Source organism: Hevea brasiliensis, chromosome 1, assembly GCF_030052815.1.
Source record: "Hevea brasiliensis isolate MT/VB/25A 57/8 chromosome 1, ASM3005281v1, whole genome shotgun sequence".
Lineage (NCBI taxonomy): Eukaryota > Viridiplantae > Streptophyta > Magnoliopsida > Malpighiales > Euphorbiaceae > Hevea > Hevea brasiliensis.
Genome location: NC_079493.1, coordinates 30,004,422 through 30,018,567, shown reverse-complemented (window position 1 = coordinate 30,018,567; position 14,146 = coordinate 30,004,422). Strand labels below are relative to the sequence as shown.

The 14,146-nt window shown below is 29.5% G+C and overlaps 1 protein-coding gene across 4 annotated transcripts; it reads right to left on the bottom strand.

Annotated features, from left to right (window-relative positions):
* Positions 1–962: 962 nt before the first annotated feature.
* On the bottom strand, positions 963–8,610 carry LOC110651012 (transcription factor bHLH128). Of its 4 annotated transcripts, XM_021806190.2 has the most exons (6): positions 8,067–8,610; positions 4,258–4,580; positions 3,694–3,825; positions 2,008–2,073; positions 1,455–1,523; positions 963–1,295 (listed from the first exon to the last, which is right to left on the bottom strand). In XM_021806190.2, exons 1-6 carry the CDS (start codon positions 8,473–8,475, stop codon positions 1,242–1,244), a joined length of 1,053 nt encoding a protein of 350 aa, XP_021661882.2. In that variant the 5' UTR covers positions 8,476–8,610; the 3' UTR covers positions 963–1,241. The 4 variants fall into 4 exon arrangements, 3 of the variants coding, with proteins under 3 accessions (XP_021661882.2, XP_058001262.1, XP_058001264.1); XR_009148169.1 differs by lacking the exons at positions 963–1,295; positions 1,455–1,523 and adding an exon at positions 2,204–2,866 and having other exon boundaries at positions 2,009–2,073; positions 8,067–8,608; XM_058145279.1 differs by lacking the exons at positions 963–1,295; positions 1,455–1,523 and having other exon boundaries at positions 2,009–2,866; positions 8,067–8,608.
* Positions 8,611–14,146: the final 5,536 nt, after the last annotated feature.

Below are 14,146 nucleotides of genomic sequence, written 5' to 3'. Positions count from 1 at the left end.
AAGGCTGAGCAGAATTCGATTCAAACTGAAAAATCGAACCGAACAAAGTTAATTCGGTTCAATCGGTTCGGTTTTAAAATTAAATCAGTTCAGTTCAGTTTTACATTATAAAAATTTCAGTTATTTCGGTTCGGTTTGATTTTGAAGAGAAAAAATCGATTAAATCTAACCGAACCGAATAATAATTTATATAGTCAAATCAAACTAAATCGAACCTAATTGATTTTTGAATTGATTTATTTTTATGAAAAAATTATGAATTATATTTAATTATATATATATTAATTATTTAATTTCATTGATTAATGGTTATTAGATTCAAACCAAAGTTAAAATTAGATTAAATAACTTGAAAATCAAGTCTAAATTAAAAAATCAATAAAAAATTAAACCGATCGATTTAAACCGAACTAAAATAGAGCGATTTGGTTCAGTTTGATTTTTCACCCATTTCAATTCAATTCGATTTCTAAAATTTGCGATTCGATTTTTATAATTTAATTCGGTTTGATTCGATTCGAATGCTCACCCCTAACCATATGAAGCCTCTTGCATGAAGGAATTTTAGAAAAGATTTATATTTTTTTTTTCTGTAAATATTATTATAAATGAAGGTGTATATACACATGATTTCCTACACTTATACCCATGAGAAAGTAACTTTCCCACTTTTTAAAATGAGAAAGTAGTAGTTAAATCTATAAATTTAAGAATTAAACATTTCTAAAATTTGCCATTTTTATATAATTTAGTAGCTTAAAGGTATATAACTCACAGATCCAAATTCGAGCCTCCAACCCCATATTTCCAAAAAGAAAACTGAAATTTAACATCCCTTTTTACGTTCTTAACAAATTTTAGGTACTTGAGCCCCACAAATAATTGGTGCTCACTGTAGCATGCATAAACCAACTACAAGTGAAATACAAGTGATTTTCATTTCAAGTTCAAGACCAACTAAATTAAAAAACCAAAGCATCCTCACAAAGGCTGCAACTTGCAAAATACTCAAAAGGAATGGAATTTGAACACCATTTTACAAAAATCTTTTTCAGATGAACTACACATTAACACTAGTAAATTCTTTATATACAATTTAGAGTTTCTAATCCTCTACTTTGCATTATTAAGTTAAACTTGGTACAGTAACAAAATTAACCTGGGCCGAGTCCCTTGGCCAGATTGCCTTCAAAATCCTTGGACAAAATCTTGTTTCATGAAAATCCCAGTTAGCCAAAATGTTATTTGGTTGGTCTGCATCCGCACGTACAATTTTCCAATTCATTTTGTAGTTTCTGCAAGACAGAAACAGTAAAAATGAAAGGAAGACCAGTAATATAATTGTATCAGAAGCAAATAATGATTATTCCCATTCAGAATTTTTTTTTTTTTTAAAATATTTCTTTCCTTTTGTTTTCCCTTAATTTGTTTTTGATCATTGAACGTTTACGCACCTGAACTTCATTTTGAAGGACTTTGATGTGCTGCACTGCCAAATCCAACATGTCTGCATAGCTCGTTTGCTGCAGGAACAAGAAAATTCAACACATTATTGTCTACATTTTCTTAAATTATATTATTTCAAAATTAGAAAGCATAGAGGTCAGTTGAAAGTGTAAGTTGTACACAAGGTCAATTATAGATTTACAGTTTGGAACTAGCAAAGCATAGATGTAAGCTGTTTGTATCTTCCTTCTTTTCTCATGAGCTATCAAATCTTTAGGCATAATGAATACACTTTTCGCAATTTTATTTAATTGGCTAATTTTATTTTTTTTATGCGGCGTTTGATGAAATATTAGAAAATTACATAATTAATTAACGGTATATGATATAAAAGAAATGTTTAGTACCTTAACCATGCTTATATATAATATAGAAATACATTAAAAATCAGCAGTTGCATCGTATGCATTATGTCCCTACCAATAGTAGTGAAGGAATTTAATATGACACATGATGTCGACTCCATAGTCACATTCTACAAGAAAAAGAACACCCTATTACCTTATCCATGTTTGGAACAAGCTCTTGCAGTTTCTTCAATCTCCCACTTATTCTGGTTCTTCTCTCCTGGGTATGAACACAAAACACAATGACGAATTACAACAAAAACAACAACAAAAAAAATCCTCTTTTGCAGTTCACCTAACAAAAGGAACATATTCCTCTTAACTTCTATGTAGAGTAACCAGTAGATAACCTGATTATGAAATGAATGAACAATAGCACTGAACTAGTTCAGCTGCTCAGCTGCACTGATATGTACCACCATACTTTTGCAATCTTCTGCTTTATAAATGAACACGTATTACTACAAACATGTATGCATGTTAGGTCTTTTTTTCAGGTCCTCTTACAAAATACACTACAAGTGATTCCTCTGTTTTAGGCTTAGCCATTGCTACTGTCAACTCTCCAGCTCACAATATACATATCGTTGCCTTGTGTGCGTATAACAATCCATCTTTTGTACAATGCAGACAAATTGTCTCAACACAGTAGTGAAGATCTTAAAGTATAGCTTGACCATCAATATGAACATGATCTAACATTGATTTTGGTGCAGCACACCTTCCATTGGCTCCTTCAGCACAATCAATTCCAGCGAGTTGGGTCCACTCGCAAATCCCATCAGGATGACTAGTTGACTACCCCACTATTCTCCACCTTCTTCTTCCCTAATCATTTCGTCAATTTTTTTCTTTCACCATATATATCCTCCCCATGTTGACTGCTCTTCTAATTCTCATAGAATCTTTGATTTTTCAGGTACTTCACCCACTAGCCTTAGTCTCACCTTCTTCTTTTAACCCATTTGGAGCTCCCAATAATTTAAAAGCATGAGGCTTTCATTCAAAAGAACCTGTAATGAATGTGTTCCTATGCGAATCAAATATCCAATTAGAAACTAAATCTAACTCTATAACACACAATGAATAAGCATGAGCCTAAAAATTTTCTTGGCTTCAAAATTGGAGGCCTCCTTTAATAGACAAATGTGTGGAAAGGCGAAGGAAAATAACAACACATCAATGCAGAAATGTACAAGAAGTGTTCTACATGGTCTGGTGTGTTATAGAAACCGCATACTTCAACTATTACATTAAGTATAATATGAATCCATTCTGTATGAAGCATTATGATTAATCAATCATGCAGCATCCATTCTAATTGATAACATCATGAAGTACTTTGTGCAACATCCATATTACCAAGTATGAGCAACAGACATTCACTAGAGACAGGTAATTGTAATATCTGCCAAAAGTCAATAAACAAATACAGAGAGAGAACAGACAAATTTTCTTTTTGAAAAGAAAGAACTACAAAGAATATGCTCCTTCAACATGTTAGTATGTAATGATTAAAGCCAAAATATACTGCTTGAAGAACCCTCGTGCATGTTCCTTATTGGTTTATGCATTACTCATTCAGAAGAGTTGCATGCTTTTGAAAATATTTTAATAACTTGAAACTGAAACAACACTTTTAATAAAGATGGCAGCCCCAATTAGAAAACCTTATAAAGCAGGCCTCATTTGCTTTATGCACATGAATCAAAGTAGATAGGATTTTGTGTTCAGATATTCCAAAAGCAGAACTGACAAATGGTCATTCATGCAAAATAAAGTTTAGAAAAAACCTTCTTGAAATATTAGGTTATATATGTGCCAGAGCGAATTTACTAACCCTTTCAGCAATACTTCGTGGGTGAGTGGCACAGCCACGCTTGGCGCGGATTTTGCATGGCACAGAGTCTTCAGGAATATTTAGTAGCTTCTCCACTGTTGCCATCTCAAGACTAGTTTGAGGCAAGCTAAACTGAATGAAGAATGAGTCAGAGATCTATACCAGCAAAAGAGTTACTGAACAATAACCTTGGGTCAATTTTTAAGCCTGTCAGCATCACCAGATTGCTCTATTAATAGAAACTACTACAGAGTGAAAATGTAATGCTCTTCACAAGTGATTAGAAATACAGAACAAAATAAAATGCTAGAAATTGGGAATGTACCAAGTTACTTGTTATGAAACAAAATGGAATTTAAAGATCACATTACTGCATGAATTTGCAGTCTCCATGAGCCCATTCACATATTTGTTACATTAAAAAAATTGAGGGGTATAAATTGTGAAGAGCAAGTCTTTTTTGTATGCATATTAATTAGATTTAGATGCTATAAAACATCAGAAGTTATGTACTCTTCCTTGAGTTTCCTGATGCATGCAAGTCCTCGGGGGAAGTTCTACTACCTGAGTTTCTAAGCCATTGAGACAGTTAAAAATGTCTCCATCAATGTTCTTCGTTCGTTTGCTTGGTGGCCCAGAAAATACAATGGAATTGGTATTGTCCCAGGACTCCATCCTGAAGCTAGCAGCAGCATAAGAATGAGAAGAATTCTGGCGGCCATTGTTAGAGTTGATGCCTTCAGCGGCATTTTCACTAACTTCAGATATTTGAGAAAGAGAATCTTGTCCGGCAAAGCTCAACTGAGACTTCAACCTTGACACAGTGTGGCCACCAGTTGCACCATTGTGAGAGTTATACCCTCCACTTCCCGTTGTAATTGAAAAACCTGCTATTGGAATTGACGGTCAATATTTAAAACTTCCCAAAAACATAGGGTAAATTATACACATAGCACCTCAACCTTGGGTATGTGACAATAAGATATCTAAACTTCTATTTGTAACAGAAAGCCCTGATCTTTAATACAAGTAACATAAAATTGCATTGTGACTTTCAGTAGCTGATTTATATTTATCCTAACGTGATGTTTATCAAATTGAAAAATTATATTGTCATGAATTTGTAATTTCAGGTAAATAGGTTCTAAGTTATTAACTCGTCAAATATGTACAAATTGAATTGTCGGACTGCTGATAGATAAGAACAGATTTTTTTTTTCTTGATAAGCGTCAAATTAATAGAGAGAACATAATTTTTAATCTAACAAGTGTCTCGTCAGTAAAAATAACCTAAAAACTAACTGCTGAATATCATAATGAAATTTATATTACAAATTGAAATTTAAATACTTTACTGTTACATATCGCTGCCTATGTAATTTCCCTTTAAACCTAATATTTAAACCACCACAACTCATGTAAGTGTTTATCCAATAAATAAAAGAAGGAGAATTAAGAGCTTTTGAGATGGAAATATTGTAACATGGTTTTCCATGCAACATCCATGGATTTAGAATGAGGATATTAGGGATGAATCACCTGATGCAACATTTATGATTTTACAACAAAATTACTTTGGAAATAATTGATTTGATCTGGTAACCTTGTGTGCTTTAGGAAATGAATTTTCATTTCAAATTAACTCACTTTCAATGTCGTGTGAGCTTAATTATAACATACATACTCAGTGTCCATATCAACAAATTAATGATAATTATGGACATAATTTTAGCTGCGAAAACAACTGATAAGCTGTTTAAAACCTTGACCAAAATCAATAAAATTAGAAGAATGAAATATAATTATAGAATATTTCAGAATTATTTTTTTTTCTCTTTAATTCATTTAATTAGTAATTAACATATTATTAAAATAGTTGTGAACTCTACTGTAAAACACGATAGGTTTCATTACAAAAGTAAGTTTTACCTACACACACTCGGTGTATACACGACCAATCAATAAGAGCCCTCTTAATTAAAATCATGATAGGTCCTAGATCGAAATATATGATGGTAGTTTATTATTGGTTGGGCGTATAAACATCCTAGCATAGATAAGAATTTTCCAATAGCAAGAAACTTGATTTATTATGGATTTGAGACCAAAGATAAATGATGGGATCTAGAGATGACACTAGTAGAATATTCACAAAAATCACCTTACATTAGGGGTGTGCATTCGGTTCGAACCGAACCAAATTAAATTATAAAAACTGAATTTTAAATTTTAAAAACCGAACCGAACTGAAATGAGTGAAAAATCAAATCGAACCGAATCGTTCTATTTCAGTTCGGTTTGGTTCGGTTTAAACCGATCGGTTTTGATTTTTGATTAATTTTTTAATTTAGACTTGATTTTCAAGTTATTTAGTCTAATTTTCACTTTGATTTGAACCCAATAACCATTAATCAATGAAATTAATCAATTAATATATATATATATAATTAAATATAATTCATAAATTTCCCATAAATAAATCAATTCAAAAATCGATTCGATTCGATTTAGTTCGATTTGAATATATAAATTACTATTCGGTTCGGTACGTTTAACCGATTTTTTTTCTCTTCAAAACCGAACCGAACTGAAATAACCAAAATTTTTATAATGTAAAACCGAACTGAACCGAACTGATTGAATTTTAAAACCGAATCGATTAAACCGAATTGACTCGGTTCAGTTCGTTTTTTTTGTTTGAACCGAATTCTGCTCAGCCCTACCTTACACGAATCCGATTAATATCTTCAAAACTCGAATCCCTCCCAAACCCGATTAATATTTATTTTCAACTATCCAAATCCGTCCCAAATCCGATTATTATAAAAAAAAAAAAATCAAACCTATTTAATTTTATATATTTTAATTAATAATTTATATAAAAAATTATTTTGATTGATAATTTATATTTAAAAATTTAATAATTCCATAAAATATTTAAATTTTATTTTATATAAAATAAAAAATATAAATATTATTATAAAAAATATAGATTTTATATTTAATTAAGTATTTATATAAACGGGTTCAAATAACAGATATCCAACATATAAAATCTGAATCTAAGCTCATCATGGATATTGTTCTTTAAACTCGAATTCGTCCCAAATCTGATTATATACTATCCAAACTTATTCTATTAGAGTTCAATCAAATCAGGTCCCTGCAAAAATTTAACTCGTTGTCATTTCTAGTAAAATTCACCTATTAAAATATATAAATCCTATATATTTATCTCTTGTGTTTTTTATTTTTAAAATTTTGATTGGTCAAGTATATAAAATAATTTATAATTTATACACCTTGATTTAATAACAATTTTTCAATTATCAATATATTAGGTAGAGATCCATCTGGCATATCATCCCTCAACCAAACCACTAAAAGACTTGTACACCGTACATGCCCATCATGCATTAAAGAAAATTTAAAAAGATAAAATAAATAAATAAACCATAATTAATAAACACTCCACTTTCACTCTCTACTGATCCCCCACATGACTGTACAGTAATATTCTTAGAACTCAAGCCCCATTAAATTATTGCTCTAGAGGGTACTTTTGTCATTTAAAATAATCATTCATAATAATACAACTTGACATGTATTTTTTTTCAACGCTTATCCGCCAGGCAGACCACAGAATTCCCAATACCAACGAATCTCGTTGCTTTGAGTAAATTATAAGTTAATTAAATACGATAATTAACACCTAATATGAAAATTCAATAGCAATACTTTTGAAAATAAAAATTTTTAAAAATTATACGAAGTAAAAGTTCAAAAGTATCCCTAGCCACAAGGGATTACAACACCAACAAACGATGACAGATTTGTCAAAAGCAGGGATATTATTATTATTATTATTATTATTATTATAGATATTCCCATTTAATCACCATTGTTAATTGAACTAAATTTTTTTATTATTTTTATTTAAATAAAAAAAAATCAAAAAATTTAATTTCTTAAATTTTGAAATTAAATTAAATTGAATTTAAATTAAAATTTTTAAATTAAATTAAAAAAAAATTAAAAGTAAGTTAAATTGAACTTCAATGTTAAGCCCCATGTGGAAAAGAACAAAGGAAAGAGAGCTTTATATTTATCATTAACAAAATTAACGGACACACTGTGTACTCATTCGCCACACAACCAACAAATGAGGTAATATCCTAAGCCCACTCATTTCACTACAACATTTTTCAAAGTTCAAAACTACCCACACTAACATTTAAACGAATCATCCATCCCGAGGGGTATAACCGTCATTTCAAACACTTCCATTCATCCTTACCACAAAAACATTGAGGAAAATAATTATCGATACCCATTGTAACAAGAGAAAAGGAGGAAGAAGCTAGAAAACGCACCGTTTTCCGTGGAGAGATTGGATAGAAAACCAGCGGGCGAGCTCTTCTGCCTGACCAAAGAACCATTAATATCATTGAACCCATAGGATCTCTGCAAACCATCACCGGCGCTGCTCTTCGGCGGCGGCCTTGGATCGTTAGATGAGTTGACTTTGCAAGATGACTCAGTGGTAAGCGAGGACGAGTCCCCAGAGACGTACTGCTGACCAACTAGCGAAGACGAGGAGGAACCCAAGGCAGAGAATTCACGGTCAGACCCAATGACAGAATCCACAGTCCTGCTTAAAAACGAACCTGGGGCCGAACCGTACCTGGTTAGACCAATCGGGACCGTGGGATTCTGAGGTGAGGAAGATGGTGGGTACATGGCAGCGGGCTTATCGGGTTTGGACCAACGAGGTTGAGCCATTACTATTACGCACAAGAGAGAGAGAGGGGGGAGGAAAAGGCGATTGGAGAAGAGAAGGAAGGATACTAGATGAGGAAAAGTCCAAAGAGTGGTTGTTACATCACCCAGAGGTGATTTTGTCTTGCTAAATGACAATCAACTTTTTGAACATGTGCGCCCTCCCCTTCATGCCCCTTTATTATTATTTTTATTCTCCAACTTGCTCATATTTTACTTTCTAGCTCCAATTCTTTTAGCCTCTTATTGGGAAAATATAGGCTTTTTTTATCAAAAAAATATAGGTTTATTATACAGAAATTTAGAAATTTAATTTTAATAGTATTTTTACATTAAAAAAATCTTTAATTCTATAAAATTATATGATTACTATTTAAATCAATTAAAGAGTGAATTAAAAATTCATTTATTTATATTAGGTAAGTTGATATGGAAAGAAATAATCAATTCGATAAATCTCTTTAAAAATTTAAGATAATATGTTAATTTAGTCATTATACTTACTAGAAAATTTTAATTTAATTAATTTTTAATTATTATCTAAATTAATTAAAAATTTTTAATTTAAATTTAATTTAGTTCAAAAAATAAAATTTATAAATTAAATATCTCAATTTTTAATTTAAATAGAAAAATTAAGAAGTTTAATTTTTTAATTTTGAGAATAAATTTCTTAAATTTTTTTATTTAAGCTTAAAAATTAAAAAATTAACTTCTCAATTTTTAAAATTTTTAAATTAAATTAAATAAAAAATTAAAAATAAATTAAATTAAATTTCTTAAAAAATATAATTAAGTTTTAAGAAAAAAAATTAATATTATAACTTATGAGAAAAAAAATGCTAAATAACTCATTTGAAACTTGAGATTGAAAATATTAGGTCTGATTTAATGAAGTACATTTTAGAAATTGATTTCACACTTAAAAAATGCAGATTGTCGGAGCATTAATGATAGATTTGATGGATAATATGTAGATCCTTACGACAAGAAACCGCAATAAATGAAAAATGCTTGTTTACAGATGGAAAGACATCATTACTATGACATTAAATAAACTGCTACGGATAGAATAGCTATGGAAAGATCAAGTCTATATTCATACATGCCCCAGAGGCTAGATTAAAATTACAAGAAACCTTATGTTAGAGATATGGTTAACCAATCATCACTTTTCAAGAAATGCGAGCCACTCCTTTCATCCAAGGCATTCTCACACAAAATGATAAGGAAAATTATATAATACTCACCGTTGCTCTCTTTTTCTCGTAAAAAAAAAAAATATATATATATATATATATATATATATATATATATATATATATATATATTACCTTTATAATGTAAAAAATAAATTTTATATTATTATAAGGGATAATATATATGTATTTAGTGTATTTAATAATCTTTTAACTTATAGAATATTCTTCGTGTATATAAAAATAGTACTCTCTCTTGTAAAAAAAATAAATTCTCTCTATAATATAAAGAGTGAATTATATATAATTATGAGAGATTATATAAATACATCAAATATACATAATAATCTCTCAAATGATAGACAAATGAACATAGAGATATATGAGAAACATAATCACTCCACTAGGGTAGCAATTTTAGACACGATTTACAAACACAATATGAAAATATAGAGTTTAGGATATGTTTATTTATGCTCGTATTGATTCATTTATAACACAGTTATAATCATATCTTGTCACGAATTAACTCACTAATCTAACTTGACACGTTTATGACATGATTTAATATTCATGTTACTTGTTGATCCGTAATCCACTGTGACTCATGAATCTACTTATATAGCGTGTTAAATTAGTTAAATCGTGTCAAATTATATTAAATGGGTAATTTCATGTTAAATGGATGGTGTAATTTTAAATATACCTAATACAATTTAATATTAATCATGTCATATCGTATCATGTAACTTATATAATAGAAGGATTGTGTTTGTTTACAATAATGGATGTGACCTTTCCATTATCGAACATCCTGAAAGATTCACTTGCCCCTAAGTTCAAAAGGCTAATCTTAAAAGACGAAAATGGAATGGAATCTCCCAAAGACTACCTTCACAATTATAGAATAATGATGAACTTACATACCATATCAGATTCTGCATTATGCATAGTCTTTTTCCACCAGCTTGAAGGAATCGGCACAAACTCGGTACTACAGCCTAAAACCAGGATCAATGCACTTGTTCGCACCAATAAGGCAACCGTTTGTTGGTAGGTTCACAACTAGCATCCCGCCAAAGCAAGAAACTTCCCACTTGGAAAATATTAGGCAAGAAAATAATGAATTTCTGAGAGAATATGTCATCAGAATCAATTAGGAGGCATTAAAGGTTTCAGACCAAGATCATAAAAGAATTGTTGAGGTAATGAGAAAAGGAGCTTTGAACAGACCATTCTTCAATTCCTTGTGCAAGAATGCAACAGTCATGTTGACCAATTTAATGCAACTGACTGATAAGTACATCAAGAAACATAATGCTTACCAAATAGTCATTTTGCCAAAAAAAAAAAGACAAATTAGAATTGATAAGAAGACCAAAAAGGGAGATAGTTAACCATGGTTAGCAAAGAGAAGTTCAAACCCTTTGGGAAAAAAAAAAAAAAAAAAAAAAAAAGATAGACTCAAAGACGTTTGGTTAAGAATGCCTAACTCCCTTAAATGCATTTCAAACTGAGGTATTCATTGTGATTAAAAAAATGATGATGTATATTGGCCAACATATCCAAGTTCAACCTAGAAGTCGTGAACAGACCCATTACTACCAATTTCACTGAGTTCGTGACCACACCTCCGAAGACTGCTATAATCTCATGATGAAAAATGAAAGGTGATACATACAAATTTTCTTGAAAGAGAAAGCAAACTTTTTTAAAGGAAAGAAAGAACTGAGCCAATTAGACTGAAGGTGTAACATCTCAAATTTTGTTATATTTTTTACTTATTTCATGGTATTTCAGTGTATTGTAAAATTTTATATAAAATATTCTAGAATTTAATTTTTAAAATTTGAATTTTTAATGCATTTTATTTCATGAAATTTCATTCATTGAAGATTTTACCTATTGAAAATTAAAAATCACTTTTTCAACTATTCCACTAAGATTTTGCTAATCACACATAAATAGTACATCTAAATTTTAGGGGTGTTACATTTGTCCATCACCTAAGTAAGTTAGTAGGAAGTGTATCTATCATGTAATTAGAATTAGGTTATGATCTTAAGCCCATAAAAATTTCATGGAGTTTCTAAGAAACTTTTCTAGTTAATAGTGAAATTTCAAGGAGAGCTTGAGTGATGAACCTTAATGAGGAGTGGCCAAACATACTTATATGGGATCCACCATAATTTTAATTAAAATAGCAATTAATAATTGTTTGAGTGTATACATCCAGATGTAAGTAAAAATTACTTTTTTTTTTGTTAACAGATAAATATATATTGCATTAAAAATGCCTGAAGCCCAATACGTCAAGGTTCATAAAAAGTCCAAGCAAAAAATACAAACCAAGGTACAAAAATGGCCCTAACAAACACCTACCAACCTAACCAAAGAAACCGGTCCATGTCTAAACCCTAGATCGACCCAAGAATCGAACTAACCGGAGAAGAGGCATGCCAATAGGAGCTGCGCAAACCACCACTAGTGACCAATCTCTAGGGAAGGAAAACCAAAGAACGCACAAAATGGCCATAAAAGTTGTTTTCCCAAGCAAATGTCAAGAGCAGAGTCAAGTTATAGAGGAACCCAAAACAACACTGCAAAAACCATGGTTGCACAAAGCCGAAAAGAGCATACTTAGCTAGATCCGTCACCTATAGAACAAGAACCTCAGGCCAATCAAAGTAAGGAAGACATAAAATGTCACAAAATCCAGTTGAGAAGGGCAGTGGTGGGTCTCTTCAATGTCCCACTCATGCCTTCTAGGATATCCGCATCATCTCGAGCCCGACAAGTTGCCCACCAAGAGTTTCGTCCTCCTATTTCATGGAGCTCAGCAACAATTTACAACATTCCTTAAGAACCTGCAACCACCAAAAGCTTATGCAGGCTAGAAACAAAATACATAAAAAGAAGAAAGGCATATCTTAAAAAGCTCTCTCTCAAATGAAGTGCAGATCTATCCAAAATAAGAGCAAAATTCTATATCCATCCCAACCTACAGTCAGGGAGAGCAACCCATAGCCAGCATAGAAAGGACTTGGCCAATAGATTGTGCATAGTTTAGTTTAATTTTCAAAATTGAATCAAATTTTTATTTTATTTTTTATTTAGAAAAGTAATTGAAATCATATAACCGTTGTTGATATATATAATGTCCAAATCACACAAAATTGAAATTGTGGAATGGCTTAATTTTGATTTTATGTCTAATTCCACCTAATTTTCTAGATTAGATTTTTTTTTTCTCTTAATAAAAGGATGTACTTAAGCTTAAAAAGAGTTGTATAATATTTATTGATTTATTTCCAAAATTCTATTTTACTTATATTTTTCAGAGAACCAAACTATTAAATGTAGAAAAATTTTTAAAAGCTTTTAAAAAGGAAAAGATTTATATCATCAAATTATTTTGGAATTAAATATATTAACCTTATTAGAAATTTAAATTAACCACATAATATATAATTACAAAAAATATATATATTTAGAGAAATTTCAACTTATAATTTTATAGTATGGGAAGATCTAAAAAATTTTTCTAATAAAAAATAAAATAATATGCATGAAAATATTTTAAATATGTACATATTATATTATACTAACTAAATTCTAATATTGATTATTATTAAAATTGGTAGTATTTTAATTCTTTCAGGAATGGAGTATTTTAATTTAAATAACTACATTTAATATTTATTTTTATATGTATATATTAATAAAATAATTACCCATTATAAATTGTTGCACGCATTATATATATATAAGTATCAATTTAAAATATTTTTTATTTTTTATATTATTTACAATATTAAAAATTCATGCCACAAAATATAATTGATTTAAAACGATAGATTTAAGAAAGTACGTTGCCCATCCACGTAACAAGAAGGAAAAAAAATATTTTTAATTATAATTCTATTTTATTACTTTGATGAGTAAATTAATACATTTTAAAAGAAAACTTATCTAAGTGGTAAAAAGTTTCATTGTAATTGTAATTCTATTTTAATTTGATAAGGAAATTAATATATTTAAAAAAAATCAAAATATAATAATAATTCACGTAACTATGAGCTTGCAATAAAAATACAAATAAGAAATCAAAGTTATAAATAAATTGAAATTAATATATATAATGGGGAAATTTTATTTTATATATTTTAATAAAAGAAAAAAAAAGAACCATTATATATATATATATATATATATATATATATATATATATATAATTTTATTAATTTATATTTCATATGAATTCTAAATGGATATGACCAACTACATGATTTAAGTCACAATGACTATTAATTACTATATAAAAAAAATCTTGAATATTCTAAAAAAAAGAATCACTATCACACAAATTTTGATATAAGAGAAAACCTTTTATAATTTTTGGGAATTTGTATACATTTTGAGAATTTATTTAATATGTATATTAGTAATATTTTTAATTTAACTAGGATTAATAT

Bases quoted from the DNA above. Each gene is read 5' to 3' on its own strand.
- LOC110651012 (XM_021806190.2), bottom strand. From the start codon at position 8,475: ATGGCTCAACCTCGTTGGTCCAAACCCGATAAGCCCGCTGCCATGTAC. The intron at 2,074-3,693 runs GTTAGTAAATTC...GTTCATACCCAG, and splicing joins CACGAAGTATTGCTGAAAGG to GAGAGAAGAACCAGAATAAG. The intron at 1,524-2,007 runs GTAATAGGGTGT...TTGTTCCTGCAG, and splicing joins TTGTTCCAAACATGGATAAG to CAAACGAGCTATGCAGACAT.